The following is an 18,353-nucleotide window of genomic DNA, read 5'->3' on the forward strand; positions in this document are numbered from 1 at the left end:
TCTCGCGCTCTCTGTCTCTCTCGTTCTCTGTCTCTCTTGCTCTCTCGCTCTCTGTCTCTCTCGCTCTCTGTCTCTCTTGCTCTCTCGCTCTCTGTCTCTCTCGCTCTCTGTCTCTCTCTCTCGCTCTCTGTCTCTCTCGCTCTCTGTCTCTCTCTCTCTCTCTCTCTGTCTCTCTCTCTCTCTCTCTCTCTCTCTCTCTCCACACACACACAAACACACACGTGTGCAGAGACACTGAAATGAATTCATTCTTCATAAATAACTTCCAATGTCAAGTGTCTGCTCTCAATCCTGTTCACTGTGTATAGAAGAGGAGTGCGTATTTGTGTCAAGGGAACATGTTCACAATGTGTTTTATCTTTGCACCAGCAGTTCTCCTGAATGCCACTAAATGCTTTTAGCTGAGAGTTTTCCTCTTGAAAGCTATTCAGCAGTATTTATCAAAGATTTGAGGAGAACACTAATGCTAAAAGGGTGAGTTGATTTCGACATTGCAAACAAGGTAATCTCTTGTTCAAGGTAGCGTACATGAGGTCACATACACAAAAGCTTCCTCGTATTGCTCGGATAGTTAACAATAATTAATGTCTCATTTAAGACGAGGATAATTCTAAAGAAAGAAAATGAATAAATCACTCTGAAGAAAAACATATAAGCTGTTTGACCTAAAGAGAGGTATACACGGTGATCCAGTGTTGAGTGCAACAGAGCAGAAAAATAAGGTGTTACGTCACAAAAAATAAGTTTGCATTAAATATTCAAAACCAACGGAACAGCAGCATAAGAGGTAGTAATAAAAAAAAAGAGTTAATAGATGAGAAACTGTTTATTGAAGGTGTGTAACAACAGAATTTTAGAGGATGAAATGGTGTTTTCTTGATCAAGGGTTTAGAGGTTATAACAGCACAACGATAAAGGGAGTTTTCCGTTATTACGTCCTGTTTTATTTTGGCGAGCTCACCTTTGTCTCTCGTTTCCGATACTTCACTTCCTGCCCGTGTGTGATTGTCTGCCCCGCCCTGAAAAGTTCCACCTGTCCCTTATTAATTAGACCCGCCGTCACCTGTCCCTCGTCATCCCCCTCCTTCCATCCTGTTTCTATAGTCTGTGCGCTCCGCTTTGTCCGTGTACCAACTTCCATGTGTATTTCCTGCTGCGTATCAATAATTTGACTTTCCGCCCAGTGTTTTGGAAACCGTTGCTCGTCTTTTTTGGACGGCTTATCTGTGTACCAAACGTCGCGTCTTCAAGTGAAGACCTTTTTTATTAGAAAACCTCTCTTGAGTATCTAGTCTTACTATTGAGTCCTTTTGTCTGCCGGTACCAACGTCCCTCACAATCAGTTGTATAATTAAAATGTAAATATAATACTAACAAATGTATCCTGCTCGGGGGCCCTGAAACCGTTTTAACGAAAACACTGCAATGCCCCAAATTGAAGCCACTTTGTGTGGGATTAGAAACGGTGACGATGAGGAAACGCATCACACCAACTGGCCAACTTCTTCACCCATTTTTAAGTCAAACTGATGAAAGTGTATTCTTTCTCACACAATGAAGAGAAGGTGACGCTCGAGGACTTAAACCCCTCTTACCGAATTTAGCTGGTTTTAAAAAAAAAAAAGTAGGGAACAGAAGTTCGAATGAAAACATCAAAGTTCAATTTCTTCTGCCTGAGCCGGTTTTATGAAATATGAAGGTGTTATGAATAAGGCACACGGGCCTTGCAACCATTGGGCATAAATCTTCCACGGTGCAGCCCGTAAGCGCTGAATTTAATATTGTAATGATTTGACACGGAAGAGAAAAGAAGAACTTTCATTTAAAGTATAGCTATCAATTCATAGTAGGAAGAGACGGTATGTTCTAAGTCCAGTTCATGCGCCGCTAATACTATTGATTGCCCTGTAAATTGGAAAAATATGGATGGAAGTGTGGGGGGTGACAATTCCATGTGATATCAGGGATTTGAGATGGGAATTATCCAGCGACTGTAATTCTCAAAGTATTATCCTTTGACGCCTTTCCTTTCTCTCTGCTTCCTTTCTCGTCTGCCCCCCCCTCCTTTTCTGTCTCATTTTCCTTTTGTCTCTCCCGACTCAGGGGGACGCTAACAGCCGCCGTAATGACAGGCAGTGGATAGAAAGCACTAGACGGTGCTGAGCTGCACATGTCTCAATTTTAAACATATTAAAAAAAAAAAAAGCAGTAGGAGATCTGAGGCCAGAATAAGTCTTGATTGCGAAGGAAGACACTGGGGGGGGGGTCTTGTGGAGGACTTAACAAGTACAACATTTAGGTAATTTAGGGACTATACAGAGATGATTAAGGTGCTATCATTTCTCTTTTTGCTGGAGGGAGGGTCGTCTTATTTCTTACCCCATATTTCTATTTCCTATCTTATATTTGTGAGCGTTGTTACATCAGACCAGATGTTGTTCATCTGCACCACATGCAGGACGACAGGCACGTGCACAGATAGACCCCGAGTGGTGCTCAAGCACCTGCCCTTTTGCCCTGAATGACAAAAGTGCCCCTTCTACTGGAGCCCGATTTTTTCTTCATTCATCAGTATTTAAGAATAAAAATGACTCTCTCTGTCATCAATTCCCCCCAAATGTGTTTTGATATCTGACGGGGCATTTATTTGAGTTCTCGTGAGAATTTCGCCCCGACATGCCTCCGCCGCTGAAAACATTACGTCACAACTGGTCCGACGTTTCCTAAAAAAATAAACAAACAAAAAACTCACGAAATCCGTGATTTCAAAGCCTTGTCCAGCTGTTTACTGACGTTAGTCATGTCTAATGAAGAGAGAGAGAGGGAGAGATATACAGGTAGGCATCTTCTTTGTGTTGTTGTATAAATGCCGTTTAGACAATTTCGAAAGTATGTTGATCAGTATGTAGTATGTAGCCAATCATCTTTATTCATAAGGAAAATGTAAGCTAGCTGTCTAATCTAGCTAGCTGTCTAGTCAGAAAACAGTAAAAAATGTGTGTGTACTGTGTTGTCAGCTTTATAGAGATTATGTATTTATTTATTTAATATTATTATTTTTAATTTCATAAATAATTTTGGCGATGGGTGCCCTTTTTTTTTGGTTTGAGCACCTGCCCCGCAAAATGTCTGTGCACGTGCCTGCAGGACGATAAGGGTCGGGGTGAGAACATTGCATTTCACTTTGGCACGGAGCGGTCTGTTCCCGGTTCACTGGTGTAATAAATGCTGAGTATTTAACAACGAGACTTCCGAATAAAAGGACTAAATGTTTGTGCGTGTCCTCTAGAACCAGACAAAGAAGCGTTGTATCATCTGACGTCACCGTCGGCCCTTCAGAAGCTCTGTGAAGACTTGGGGAGAAAGATGTTACTTGGGGTTAAAATAAGCTCTTTGTTAAAGGTGGGGGGGGGGGGGGGGGGCGTTGTCGTCATGGTTGCAATTATAAGCATGCGGCTAAGGTGAGGGAACGCTTGTGATCAGGCTTTTTTTTTTTAAGTGTTGACTGGAAACAAACAGTATCTCTTGTGATAAAATCCAATCCATCACACATCTATCACTCACTGCAGATTCAGCTAAATAGGTATTTCTCAATTGCTCTTCATGGATAACTTTTCGTTATTGGGTTCAAACATCAAAAAGAAAAGATATCATCTAGAACAGAACTGCTTTAATCCACATTCTCTCTCTCTCTCTTTCTTTAGACTCTGCTAGCTTTTCCCTCACAGTGAAAATGGTATCTGTTGCACCACCTGCACAGTGCTGCTCCGACTCCAACTACAGACACGACACATCAAGCCTAATCCTGAACATGAGCTATGCAAAGAGCACACACACACACACACACACACACACACACACACACACACACGCTTGGACACATGTGTGTCTACAGACACTACAGAAACTGGGAATTGTTGCTGTGATGTTGTGGTTTTCTTTAAGAGAAATAAATACACAACCAGACAAAAGGCCTGTAGACACTATCTGCTCTGGTTCTGATAAGTCAGGTGAAAGGCTGACACCACGTGGTCACTTGAGGTACTACAGTTTTATGTAAAACTAACACAAGCAAATCAAACTGAAGTTTCAAGAAAATAACTTTCAGTTGGAGGAAAATACATTTTTATTCTTAAAATGGTGTTTAATGGAATGTTCCAGTCACATGACCTGGGCTCATATTGACCAGATTTATTACACTGAAGAGCTAATTAAATCAGTTCACATTAATCACATGTACACTTGTCATGTGATTTTCCTATTAAATAATCATATTTGTTGAGATTGTAAAATCAATATGAATTTTAATCCACTACGCGTAGCACATGTGACATTACTCCATATACAGTAAGTGTGCTTGTGCTCAGAAACACGGAGAAATTGAGTGGAACCATTTGTTGGATTTGAATTCACAGAATAAATAAATATTTTATTGACCAAGTGACAATTGATTCACAAACACATCCTGCCTGCCTCTCATCCCTTCATAACACTACAACACGTTACTGGATGACCCTTTCTGGAATGCACAGGAGAACTCGGTACAATCACTCAAGAGACGAGTACACAAGAAGCATTTTTTTGCAGCTCTTAAAAAAACACTGCGAACAGAAACACCGTAGCGTCTTAATCTAAAAGAAACACGCCGCACGCGTCCCCGTTATCGCCGGCCGTCCGTCGTCATACATCCAGGTGGATTCTCTGGTGGCGCTTCAGGTTACATTTCTGGGTGAAGCGTTTGCCGCAGGCCAAGCAGCAGTAGGGTCTCTCTCCCGTGTGGACCCGCCGGTGGGCCTTGAGGTTGCTCAGCTTGGTGAAGCTGCGACCGCAGAGGGAGCAGCAGAAAGGCCGCTCGCCCGTGTGAGTCTGCAAGTGGGCCTTCAGGTTGCTGGGGTGGGGGAAGCACTTCCCGCACTGGCCGCAGCGCAGGAGGTGCCTGGGCCCGCCGTGAGGGTGAGAGTCCGGGTGGGGCGAGGGGTCGCTGCAGAGGGAGTTTGCGGACGGGTGCGTTTTGACGCTGACCCACGGGACGCCGGTTCGATTGTGCGCCGCGGCCCGTTTGTCGCCCAGTACTGAGAGCGGAGGAGGAGGAGGAGACGCTTTGGATGTGGATGCAGTTCTGTTGAGGGGATTCAGGTTGGCGACGTGAGAGTGAGCTGCAGACAGAGCGGCGGTCGCAGCGTTCAGGTGCGGGTGAGGGGCCTTTTTCGTCGGCCGGTGGAGGTGCTGTATCGCGGCTTGCAATCTGAGCCCTGCACCCGCTTTGGAATGTAGCTTCATAACCTCCTGCACTGTGGCTTTGTGGGAAATGCGGTTCTGCTTGAGTGCTTCTGAACTCCCTCTGTGCTGTTTTACCGAGCACGAGAAAGACGCCGTTCTGGACTTGGTCGTCTTCTTTTTGTTCGGCTCACTTTCCACGCACCCGTCCGAATCGACGACCACCTCCCGCTTGACAGTCACACCCGACGCGTCGCTGATTCGCAGGCTTGAGTTAGGGGACGCCGAGGAGACGTTCCGATCTCTATTCGAGGTAACCAGAACGTCAACATGCGCCGTGACGCAGTTGGACAGCTCGTGTTCGGTTTGCTCTAGCGGACCTTCGGTTTTGACTGGATCGCGGTCCTGTTCCGTCGCAAGTCTGTGATTCACGCCGGCCCAACCGCCGTCCATCACTAAAGACGGGTCTGCGGCCATGTGCGTCTCCTCCCGGTCTTCGGGAAAGACGTAGGCGGCGGAGATCTGTGGGTCTTGCTTGATAACGTCCCTCAACAGTGGCTCGCTGTTCTCTTGAGGCTGGGCTGGTTGTGCCTCTGTCCTCTCAGTAGTGCTGTGGGATTCAAGTTCTGCTTCACCTAGGAAAATGAATAAAAACATAGTTATATTAACGTCTATATATTAATATAATAATATTTACACAAAGGGTGTACGGGTGTTGGTGATGGAGCTTCACTGCATTAAGAAAATAAAGTGACATAAATTTGATAAATTTAGATTTTCAAATGGAGGAATCGTAGTTTTAGATATTAAGTTTCATATTTATTAAAATGTTCAAACTTAATTATGCAAAGAAAACATCGGACACAGCACAATACTCACCATCAAGAGGACCGCTCCAACGCACAGAAAAACAAGACAGCTTATTCGCATTTTCATCCTTCACGTCCACCGCCGGCAACGCGTCGTCGCCTTCTGTCGTCTGAACGGCACAGAGAACACATCAGAGGACACAGGTTTCACTCGTTATTTTGTTACGACTCTAGGAGCGACGGCGATCGAGCGTCGCCGACTCATTCTGCCGCGAGACGGTCCCGTGAACCCACCGGTGACTTCCTCGCAGGACTGAAAGTGGACGTGGGGTTGTCTTCCGTCTGCGTCGACTCTGGGAGGACTTCCTGTGTGCAGCAGCGTATTGACCACCTTTCGACAGAGTCGCCTTCTTCTTTCACACCGCAGCCCCCGAACATGTCTGGAAAACAGAGATACTGAAAGTAGCAAAACATAACGCAGTGTGTGTGTGTGTGTGTGTGTGTGTGTGTGTGTGTGTGTGTGTGTGTGTGTTAATATCTTTCTGCTCGTTCTTACCATCTTGCTGTTCTGTGGGCTTTTCTTCTTCAGCATCACAGGACAGCTCCACTTCATCCTTTGAGCAGTCGATGCACCTCCCAGTCTTCCTTCCCTCCGTCCCCCCTCGGTCACTTAATTTCGTCTCAGCCCATCGCAGCTGCATCCTCAGGGACTCCACCTCCTGGCTCCTGCGCTGCATCTCCTCCACGAAGCCGTCCTCGACCAGCCTGGTGACCTCGTACATGGCTGTCTTTACTACGGTCTCCATTACGTCCGACAGCTGGGTCTGGAACGTCACAATGAGGGTGTCCAGGTCCGACATGATTGGCCGTCGGGGTCTCGTGTCTTATAACGGGATCCCGCGTGTTTGTGAGGGAAAAAAATAAGACTCCTCTGTAATACTTCCTCTCGGGAAAAAAAATGCTACCGCAGGTTGTTTACGCTGTAACGTAACACCATTGCTTCGTCACTTCTTGGTGTGGGTGTTCCAGGCAACGTTGACGAACAATAAACAGATATTAATTCAGTTATTAACGTTAAAAGGCTGGACTAACGATGCCCGACGAGCTACTTACAGATACGAAGAGCCTTCATGTACATTCACATCGTCACGGAGCCAGCTAATGGGGCTCCTTAGCTTAACGGTAGCATTCGTATGCTAGCCAACGGTAACGGCGTAAACACGTCAACAAACCGCGACATTACACAACAACAAATGATGGAAACCATAGTCGAGCCTCGAAGTGTTGACTTATTCACACTCGTGTTCATGGAGTCCGCGAGTGGCAGCTGTTCAAGCAAATTCACGTCCAGTAAGCGTTCAACGCGGCTAGCTTTTCAACAACCGCTTGTGGTCCTCCTTGTTTTCGCTCGTGACGTCACGTGCACAACGTAGTACGGTGGCCTTACCTGACGTCTGTGAATGACAAAAACGCGTTTTAATGAAGTGAAACCCACGGGCTGCACCGATCAAGTTAAGCGCATTGTTTAGTAATAGTAATGCGTGTTATTTATGTCACCAGGCTCTCTTAAAAATGCTTAATCGAGAGGAGGCAACAAAAAAAAAGTGACATTGCAAACGTGTAACTAACTTTAAGATGTATCATGTCTATGATTGATATGGAGATCAAATATGATTTCATTCATTTCCATAAAGGTTTTTGATATTATATGTATTTCATACTTCCCCATCAGAAATTGGGCCTCTACATTTTTATATTAACCCTTTTCACAGCAGGCATTTTGACATGTCATTGCAGGGTAAACAGGTGACACACGTGCCATAATGGCTGCTGTGAAATCAGCCTATAATCAGACTCATTTAGCTTACCATTTATTACATTTAGGCAGATGCCTGAGACAGTTTTTTATTACTTTTTATTCAATGTTCTCGGCTAAATAGCTAAAGTTATGTTTTGACACACGCAAACCATTTAGTATAAAGTCACAACACAGTGACTGGGCACCACCTCCAGTTATGAGGCCATAACACAAATATGAAAATACATTTTACATATTTGTAAAAATGAAACACCCAGACAAAATCCCATGCAACCATGGGAGAAATATGTAACTGTGCGCTGATAGACCCCAGCTATAGAGGTTCAAATCCAGAACCTTTTTTGGAATCAGGCAACACACACACACACACACACACACACACACACACACACACACACACACACACACACACAAGTTGCTCTGATGAATGTTTTTAAACGTCCACGACCACTTTTATGTTTAGTGGATTTCTGAGATGAGGGCAGATATGAAGATACCTCTCTGACACCCGTTAGACCTTTGACAACTATCTAAACTGCATTCTCTCTACTCAACCACCGTCCAATCTTCTAGCAAAAGGAGGGTTTCTGATTAACCCTCTACTGAATAAGAGAAACCACTGGAGTGTCACCTAGAGTACTCATATTTACTAAGATTTCCCTTATCTTCCAAACTCTTGATTACGCTACACTGATGTGTCTCAACTAAGACACTCATCTGCATTAACAGGGTTAATAATAATAATTTAAAAAGGGTTGCTTAAAGAAAAGACAAAAATCACCATGAAAGTGAGTTAAATTAAAGTTTGTTTTAAGAAACAATAACATGCATTTTCAAGTGAGTTCATTGATTAAAGGAACAGTGTGTATGATTTAGAAAGATTTATTGGCAGACATGGAATATAATACTACTAAAATTAGCATTAGCTTAGAACGAGTCATTTCTATACATGTAAGGAGCAGGGTTCTCTTCTCTGGAGTCCGATATGTTGCAGCGCCACGTTTCTACGGTAGCCCAGCACGGACAAACCAAACGCTGGCTCTAGAGAGAGCCTTTCACATTTCACGTTATCCTTTGACATGCTGGGAAAGGGAGGGGCGAGCAGAGGGGTATTCAGTTTAAATCTGCAAACTAGATGCCACTAAATCCTACCGTTGAAGTGTAATCTTAAAGAAAACATGAACAGACATACTTTTTTCAAATTTTATTTTGAAATGTAAATCACAAGGACAATGTTACTCTGCCCTTTTTCCAATTTTACTTAACCAAAATATGCACCAATAAATGTGTACAAATAAAGATGTATTTTATCAAACATGACAAACGTGTATTTCATCTTTGTCTTACATTTTTCATAGAAACAAAAGGGTTTTTTTTTTTTTAAATAAAAAAAACAGAGGGCTTGGAATTGAAGAGAAGAAAAAAATAAACATTGAAGGATCATGACTCAAAACGTTCATTTTTAAATCCATAACATAACATTTCTGACGCTCTCTCCACAAAAAAAAAAAAGAAGCTTCCCTAGCTTTATAGATCCGTCATGTGTTTGCGTTGATGTGATTTCAGATGATCCAGACGTTTGAAGCTGAGGCCGCAGACGGTGCAGCAGTATGGTCTTTCCCCCGTGTGGGTGCGATGGTGCACCTTCAATATGTCTGCCCGCGTGAAGCTCTTATCGCACATGGTGCACCGATGAGGTTTTTCCTGCGTGTGAATTCTCCGGTGCAACTTCAGGTTCCAGAGGCGGCTGAACTTGTTCCCGCACACACTGCAGCAGTAAGGTTTGTCACCCGTTTGGCCACACTTGTGTGTCTTTAGGTCAGAGAAAGAAGGGAAACCTTTCCCACAATGGCTGCAGAGGTGGAGTCCCTGCCCCGAATGGATCCTCTGGTGGACTTTGAGGTTACAGGCTTGAGTGAAGGTCTTTCCGCACTGGGTGCAGGAATACGGTGGCACTTGTCCGGTGCCTTTGTGCGTCTGCCTGTGGGCCTTTAGCGAGGCTGAATCGGGGAAAGACATGGAGCACTGGTTACAGGTCTGTCTCCTTCCTCCTCTTCCTCCGGCCTGATGCTGCAGCCTCTCTCCCAGGTTTAAGGTATCGCTGTATGCATCCGACGGTCTATACATATCCTCTCTGCTGTCTAAGGAAGGGTCAGTGCGAATGCCTTGGCCCCTGAAGTTCAACCTGCCGCCTGGATCGCTAGACACATGTTCAGGATACAAAATACTCGGGTCCTGTAGATAACCTTCTTCATTGATCAATAGACAGCTTAGCTCTCCGCTTACAGTAATGTTTGTCCTCGTGGGAGAGCCGGTAGGTGAACCGACCGCGCCCCCTCTATTCCGTGCGACACCCGTTTGGTAATCTTGATGCTCGGCTCCTTCTGGCGCCTCCAGATCGCCCTCATAGTGCCCCATGTAGCTCAGATCCTCACCCAGTTGGGATGGTGATCCTTGTAACCCATCCAAGTTACCCATGTCTATCATATTGGAGTCTCCATAGCCAGTCTTGCCAAAGCCACCTAATTCTTCCATACCATACCTGCTCTGGAAAAGCGGTTCAGATGGGTCACCCGAGTGTCCATCTTGGCCCGATTCTGGCCTCTGGTCATAGCCGGCTCCCCAGCTCAAATGAGTCTTTGGGATCTTCTGGTCACCGAAACGTTTACTGGGCCCCGGCAGACCTGGTGCCTCCGTTTCTGATCAATGAGAGGAGAAAAAGATGTTCTAACAGTTACGGGTACAGGGACTACAATGACTCACTCATACATACTCATATTATGTGATTGAAAATCAATAGGATATTAAAATGCGTAAAAATAGCTTTGCTGAATGTGTGCATATAGAAAGAGACCAACCATCCAAATTGACTCCCCATCTCTCTTGGGACTCATTAGTTTCCGGTGTGATCCGGAGGTCTTCCTCCTTGAGCAGCCTATTCAGCTTTTCACCCTGTACACCTGAAGACTGGCAGACAAGCACAAAGATACAACATTCACACAAGAGGTTTTAAACTCTACTCGCCTTGAGAGGAACCATAAGCGTGGCATTAGTTTAACAAGGCTCTCCAGCATTTAGGTTACACGAAAAAATAGGAAATATTGAAAAAAATACAACAGAGGTTTTAATACTATAATTACTTAACTCCTGAGACATGTACAACAATACAATTTCCTTTCAACAAAAAACACTTTTTGAGCATTTCAATTAAATTTATTGAAGCTAAAAGAGTGTAACAAACCTGTGGTGCCGCCATTGCACCGTGGGCCTCTGGTCTCGTCTCTTTATGACTAGGTGTCCCTCCTTCTGTGCTTCGCGAGCTATTTACCTCTTCCGGCAACACACTCTCCTGTTTCAGACATATGTCTGTAGCAGAAGACAGGGAACGCATGTATTTATGGCAGAGCATGAATATTTAACGTCGTGTTTGAAGAAATTAGGAAGGCTAGGATGGGTCAAACTCTAATGGGTCACACTTAACCCATGTCGACTCCACGACACCACTTTAAATGTCAAAGTCGATAAGAACGGGGAGTGTGAATAAAACAGATGTGTTGAAAGACACAACAATGAGAGATCTGAGGAGACTTGAAGAGTTGAGCGGTAAAGTATCCGTGGGTTTGTCACTAAACAGCAATCCTCTCACATAGTTTCTGATTAATTGTTAGTTTAAACATATTGCTTGGTGCAGATTTAAAGCTGTTTCAGGGCAACATTTGTTGATTTAACCTAATGAACGTCTACTTTCTTGTACATGTATGATCATGTAGGTAATCAAGATTAGCCCCCCACGTGACAAAATCAATGTTGGTAATTAATAGTGGCTGAATGTATGTATTAGTAGCAGCAGACTCACCTGTCGCACACAGATTGTCCTCACCGGACACCCCGACTCTCCCGCAGTCGAGACATCTCCCCCTCTTGTCTCCCTCTCTGTCTTTACGGCGATTCTCCGACCACTTCAGTCGCCTCTTCAGGGTCTCGACCTGCTCCCTGCACCTCGTTACCTCTTCCAAAAAACTGTCCTCCACCAGTCGCGTGATCTCATACATGGCCGCTTTAAAAACAGTTTCCATGACACCAGAAAGCTGGGACTGAAACGTTACTATCGTGTCGGCCATTATGCCCAATGATGTGTGACAACAGTCCTTTTGATTTCCAGTGCACTGAAAAGCAGCAACTTCCGACTGGCAACGAGTTGCAGCGGAGAGAGGCAATCGTCGGACACAGCTAACGTCGGGCTCTTTAATAAGTTGTGTCTTTAACTCGGTTTCCAGTCCAGGTAACGGTAAACAAGTCGTAGGCGTGTGTTGGTCGGTCCACGTTGACCGTGTGGTTACTTCCACCACACCAAACCCCGAAGTTAATCAAACTGTAGACTTGCTCCTAACGTCAACATTAGCTAACTAGCTTGCCGCACTAGTTGTGAAAGCTAGATAAAGCTAGATTCCGACCCATGCGATAAGCGATTATCTGAAACTTTAAATAACCACCGTTAACCTGAATATAATTTATGTTTAATGCAAAGGTGGGTTTGGTAACAAAACAAACAATTTAATTTCTTAGCTGTAAGCCAACGTTACACAATTCCGTTGAGCTTGTATTTCCTGTTGATTCCGCAAACAACCGTTACTTCCGAGATATAAAGTACGGGTCGAGAGTTGGGACAATCTTAAGCGTTTCGGCTGCATGGGTGTCTGTCAAAGAATGACACTTCCTGGTCAAGAATTGCACGTAGGGTGTTAATGGTAATCAATATCTCACACATTTAGCGGTTTACTCTTTATCTTGCCAAGTGATTAAGTTATATAACAAAACATACATATTGGCATTTATGTGGATCACCGGATATATGCTCAACTACCTCCTTCCGTCGAAGTGCGTCACACAAAGCAGAGAGACCGCGTCTGGCCACGACGGGAAGGAGCCATGTTGAGTTAGCTCCTATAGCCATGTTTTTGTTTTTTTTTAATTAACGACACAGTAAATGCACTCGCAGAAGTGGACTCGTACCTAAGCTCAAGACGAACGCTAAACCACACCAAAATGTCGGCGGACGATTTTCAGACAAAGTACTCCTCTGTCATGGAGAGTATGCTCAAGAGCGCAATCGCGGAGACCACGAAACTTTTCGAAACTATGGTCGACGAGCTGAAGGCAGAAATATCTCGGATGAAGAAGGAGAACGAGGACCTCAAAATAAGATGTAGCCGATTTGAGAACGCGAGAAACCGACCTACTGTTCACAGCGTAGAAAGTGATCCTCTCCAAGGGCCTAGCGACGGCTGCGAGAAACGTGACCGAGCTGTTCAATGTGGTGAGTTGTGCGGCACCCGTCACCCACAACAAGCCTGGGCAGCTATACACAATGTAACGTTAATGGGCTGATGATGCGATGTGATGTTTTATCGCGAATGCACAGTATATTCGTGTCATACGGGACACACACGCACACACAGCAGCGGGGAAAGGTTAGCTCGGCTTAGCTTGATCGAGCGTGGGATCCTAAAAATAGGAGGGAAACCATACAATGCTATCAGGGCTAGCAGCTTCGTACAGCGTGTTCCAACAACACTGTTATGCTGGGTCATAACGGTTCTGCACAGTACCGAACCCTTCACCAACAGTAGCAACTCAACAATACCACATTGACTTCTTATTTTGAGTGTGTGCTTTAGATTCATGATTGTAATTTCACATCTATTTCCTGTTTTAAAAAGGAGTGAATCCACATAATCTAAAATTGAAGTATGTGATAAATATTCAGGAATATATTAATGGAAGAAGCATTTTAAAGAATGTGTCAAATTTGTGCTGCATCATACAATGTAGCTTTTTGTGTAAAGTCAATGCGACTTGTTTCAAATTGTTGCGTCTTGGTAAGTGTGTTGTGTGTTTTTTGATAGGCCCACTTATTTCTATGGGCAGGTGTGTGTGTGTGTCTGTACACGATCAGGCTAGTATTGTGTCTTATGACGTCCTCTCTGGGGGGGGGGGACTAAAAGGAGTGTTATCTGTGCTAGTGAGCCATTACTGCATTTCATTTGTAAAGAAATATAAACCAACTCAAACCTCAAAATCAAATTTTGGTTTGATATTTAATAATCAGCGCTGTTTGCACCCCCGGAAGCGCAGAGGAGAGACCGAACTACCGGCACTGTGGAATTATCCTCAGCTGTGAAATAGTGTCAGCTAGCGTTTTAAAGAAATGCAGAAAAGAGCAATAATCTTTTAATACTGAGCACATAACCCCCGAGTGTAATCTTAGCTTTCATGAAGTGTCTTGAGTTAAAATCGCTGCAGTGAACACGACTTTATTGATTCATTTCTGGTTTATTCCATTGGGACAGATGCAAGAATATATGTACATATAAATAAATCATCATCTATCAAACTTCTCTTTTTTTAAATGGTACCAACGATTGTCGCGACCATTTTGGAAGCAATCAGTCCGATTGCTGAAAACATAAATACTACGGGCGAGCTGGTTCTTTGTATATTAGTACGCTTCTTTTCTGTGCATTTACCTGGAGTCAGACCAAACGGCATTATTAACAGAATTATAACCCTTCTTTACAGACCTTGTTCCTTTCCGCACAATGCTGGTGGAGCAATGTCAACCACTGATGCACTCGTCATTGCAAAACCAAGAGCAACAATGCAATTATGAGCAGATGGAGTACAGTTTGCAGGACCACACCTATGGAGAGGGAACTACGCAAATGACTTTTATACTTGTCAAACAGGAGGTGTGTGTGTGTGTGTGTGTGTGTGTGTCTTCACAATTAACAAAGTTATTTGCCCATTCATGTCTGTGAAAATGTAATTGTTCTCGTCTTTCTGCAGGAAACTTATGATGATTCTTGTCAGCAGGCTGTCCTGAAGCAAGAGGAAGATGAAGCTCTTGTCTGTGGGCTAGTCTTGAGTGAAAAAGCAGGTGAGGAATTAAGAGACTTTTATTTTGCCAACTAAAGTTTGATCATAGGCAAGATTTACAAAATTTGGTAAGGTTCGTTACTCACCATTATCACCTTTTTATACCTTATCATGTTTCTTATTTCTCACTGCTGTGCCTAGGTTCACCACAGGCCTCTGCTTGTGCAACTGAAAATGAAGGGATCTTGGAGTTGCCCTATTTGGGAATGGATAGCGGTTTACAAGGAGCTCAGAACCAATCGCCTGAATTGGATCATTCACAAGTCCTCTCACTCGCTGCAATGAAAGACAACATAGAAGAAGAGTCTGAAGTCAGCCAGCAGGAAAAACTCCCATTGGTAGTTGTTCACCATCAATCAGCGGTTGAATCCCTTGAAAAAGAGCAACCACTGGTGATGCACCAACAATGTCAAAGAGAGATTGAAACGTCAGTAAGTGAACAGGCTGACGCTCGGCAACATCATGCAGATGTGGAATCTACAGAACAGCTGTCACAGCCGACACCGCTCAAGAAAGGAAAACCATGTGAAGAATTAAAAAGCAGCGTGACACAAAGTGAGGCTAGTCCCCAGCCTGAGTTGTCAGTGCAGCGTAGAAGAGGACGGCCGCCAAAGAAAGCTAAAAATCTGCAGAAGCCGGTGAAAGAAATTGGTTCTGTCACTGTTTCAGAAGCATCTTTAAGTAAAATATGTTCCTCTGAAAAGGAAAAACCATCTGAATCTCAACAACCTTCTACGGAAATGGAAAAAGGGGCATTTAAGGCTCCATCCACTGAAGTTTCATCTGCAAATGAAACACTAAACACCGCAACTGTTCAGCCCAGAGAACGCCGCAGCTCTGTCACTCTTCAGGATGCAATACTATTAGTTGAAGCCATGAATCAGTCGACGGCTGACGATACGGCGACCGCTCCTCAACGAATGCCGGCACCACCTCAAACCCAGTGTGTGGGTACTTTAGAGACTGTGGACGAGATCCCAGCAGAGCCCGCACCAATGCCAAAAGAGAAACCTGGTAGCGCTCCTGTGACGTCAGACGCCACCTTAACTAATGAAGCTCAGGCCCACATCAAGATTGTAATGCCAAAGCAACAGCATACAGTCACTCCATGCAATGCTACTACGTCATTAACCGCTGCAGTTCCAACAATTGTACAGTCTCTGCAGCAGCACCTTCCCCGTCCTTTGGTAACATCAGTAGCACCCAGCAAACCTGTTAAGGCGGTATGTCATAGAATAGTTGCCATGCCAAGATCGGTATCCTCATTAATACGTCGTAAAATAGAAGCACTGTCGCCGACCCAGCTTCCTACCGTTGTGTCAACAGTTGTTGCTGCACAGAAAAATAGCGGACTTCACAAAACACCTCCGCTTTCCCCTGTTCCCCCGAAAACAACACACCTTACGTCCGGGAAATCGCTTCCTGTTGTCCCGTCGCAGTCGACCACCACCTCGACTGACCCGCAGTCAGGGACTTCACCACGTCCAAGAATAACAATTATAGTTCCGAGACAGGTGTCGGCTGTGGCGTCAAGTAAACGTCAGTCACAGGCAATTGTCAGAACGACAACCGCGCAAGAGTCCACAAAATCAGCTGCTGTTGTGGCGGCGTCGCCGCAGTTGATGTCTTCGTCGCAGGAGTTAAGCATTTCTGTGGATACACAAACGGTTTTGGATGAAGTAGCCGCAATATCGTCTCAAAAGAAGCATAAAACGTTGTACAACTTTCCCGAACAAACTGCCTCCGTTTCTGAACAGGTAAATGCATCAACAGAAACCTGTTCCAGTTCAAACATGTCAGTTGGGCTAGTGCCAACCTCTGTGTCTCCAGTGACACCACCGACTGTGAACCAAAAACTCTCTGCTGTGGTCAGATTAACCAGGCTCCCGTTTCCAGTATCGGCCAAAGAAGCAGTCTTAGTCTCAAGACTGCCTTCGGATGGATCTCCTGAAAGCCGATCCATTTTGAAAGAAGCTACCACACAAGAGAAACCATCGCGTGTTCTCATATCAACACGGCCATCAGAGAAGCTTGTGTTATCCACTGACATTTGTCCCAGTTTAAAAGAAATTGCTGTTGCTCTGCTTGTAAATACCTCTCAGATGTCAGAAGAGCCAAGTGACAGTCAAGAGAAGGCATCATTATCCTGTGAAAACTGCGCCATTTTGGAAGAAGGCTCCCCTGACGGCAGACCATCTACACCATCCAAGGTGTCGGCACCAGTCGTTGAGAACTCGCCAATAGCCACCAACAAGACTGAACCACCACCTCTAAATGGTTCAGCGGGTGAACCTACTTCTATTTCTGGTGAGGAGATAATCAGCATTGCAGTGCAAGATTGTGAGCCACCTATAGAAGAGGACGAATCAGCTACCCTGATGCATCTAACCCCCATCACCACCAAGGACACATCTGATCCTCATGCGCAGATGACTAAAGCCCAGTTCCTGGCGCAGCTGGCAGTGACACCTGTACCGGAAGAACCAAAGAAGGTAATCTAGTAGTTAACATCTCTGTCAGGCAATATAATTGCTTTGAGGATAAACTAATAGTTACACTAGGGCTGCCCGATATTGGAAAAAACGAACCATGCAATATTCTTAAACTATTTATTTTTTACTAGAAACATTGTTGTGCTCTAGTTTTTATTTAATTTAAACTCATTGATGGCATAGATATTCAAGGATAATTTGTCATTATGCTTTTTGTTATAGGTCTCCTCTGACGACTCGGGAAAGGCCACAGCTGCGGAGACCAGCACCAGTGAAAAGAAAAGGTTACAAAAAAAATCCCTTGTGGCCCAACTCCGAAGCCACCTCAAAACTCGCTTGCAAGCTAGAAGAACTGAAACTAATTCAGAACCATGCACAGCAACAGAGACCCCCACTGTAAACCCTAAAAAAAGTAGGCTTGAGAATGTAAGTCCAAAAAATGAAGACACAACTAGAGAACCTATTCCCATCAGCCCAAAAGACCCAGGAGCAGTTGAAGATGTTGCATTTCCTAAAAAGACAATTAATGACCCCACTGCTGTCAGTCCTAGGAAATCTGGACTACGTGAAGCGAATGTTGGACCGAAGAAGAATGTGAGGGAACCGTCTTTTATCATTTCTAGAAGGTTTAAGGCTGCTAGAAATTCTACTCCTGTGACTACCAGGAGGTCTAGTTCAGGTGCACATGGTGTAGGCTACAAAACTAAAACATCCACTTCTGTGCGTCGTAGGGGGTCTACAGCAATGGAAGAAAGTGCTAGCCCTAAAAAGACAAAGTCCACTTCGGTGACTCCGAGGAGGTCCAGCTCAATTAAAAATAGTGCTAGTTCTAAAAAGACAAAGTCCACTTCGGTGAGTCCGAGGAGGTCCAGCTCAATTAACAAAAGTGCAAGCCCTAAAAAGACAAAGTCCACTTCTGTGAGTCCAAGGAGGTCTAGCTCAATTAAAGAAAGTGCAAGCCCTAAAAAGACAAAGTCCACCTCTGTGAGTCCGAGGAGCTCCAGCTCAATTAAAAATAGTGCTAGTCCTAAAAAGACAAACTCCACTTCTGTGAGTCCTAGGAGGTCTATCTCAATTGAA

The 18,353-nt window shown here is 44.5% G+C and overlaps 1 protein-coding gene across 1 annotated transcript; it reads right to left on the bottom strand.

Annotated features, from left to right (window-relative positions):
* Window positions 1-4,132: 4,132 nt before the first annotated feature.
* On the bottom strand, window positions 4,133-13,145 carry LOC137890545 (zinc finger protein 594-like). Its single transcript, XM_068734673.1, has 8 exons — window positions 11,702-13,145; window positions 11,087-11,211; window positions 10,704-10,812; window positions 9,375-10,544; window positions 6,583-6,909; window positions 6,321-6,466; window positions 6,097-6,196; window positions 4,133-5,852 (listed from the first exon to the last, which is right to left on the bottom strand). Exons 1-8 carry the CDS (start codon window positions 11,964-11,966, stop codon window positions 4,681-4,683), a joined length of 3,414 nt encoding a protein of 1,137 aa, XP_068590774.1. The 5' UTR covers window positions 11,967-13,145; the 3' UTR covers window positions 4,133-4,680.
* Between the last annotated feature and the right edge of the window lie 5,208 nt (window positions 13,146-18,353).

This window comes from Cebidichthys violaceus, unplaced genomic scaffold, assembly GCF_023349555.1.
Source record: "Cebidichthys violaceus isolate CVI_PGR_0920_01 unplaced genomic scaffold, fCebVio1.0.p SCAF_66, whole genome shotgun sequence".
Taxonomy (NCBI): Eukaryota; Metazoa; Chordata; class Actinopteri; order Perciformes; family Stichaeidae; genus Cebidichthys; species Cebidichthys violaceus.

Excerpts from the sequence above, each read along its gene's own strand:
- LOC137890545 (XM_068734673.1), bottom strand. The coding sequence starts at position 11,966 with ATGGCCGACACGATAGTAACGTTTCAGTCCCAGCTTTCTGGTGTCATG. Across the intron at positions 11,212-11,701 it reads GGACAATCTGTGTGCGACAG|ACATATGTCTGAAACAGGAG; the intron begins GTGAGTCTGCTG and ends CTTCTGCTACAG. Across the intron at positions 6,467-6,582 it reads GCCCACAGAACAGCAAGATG|ACATGTTCGGGGGCTGCGGT; the intron begins GTAAGAACGAGC and ends TCTGTTTTCCAG.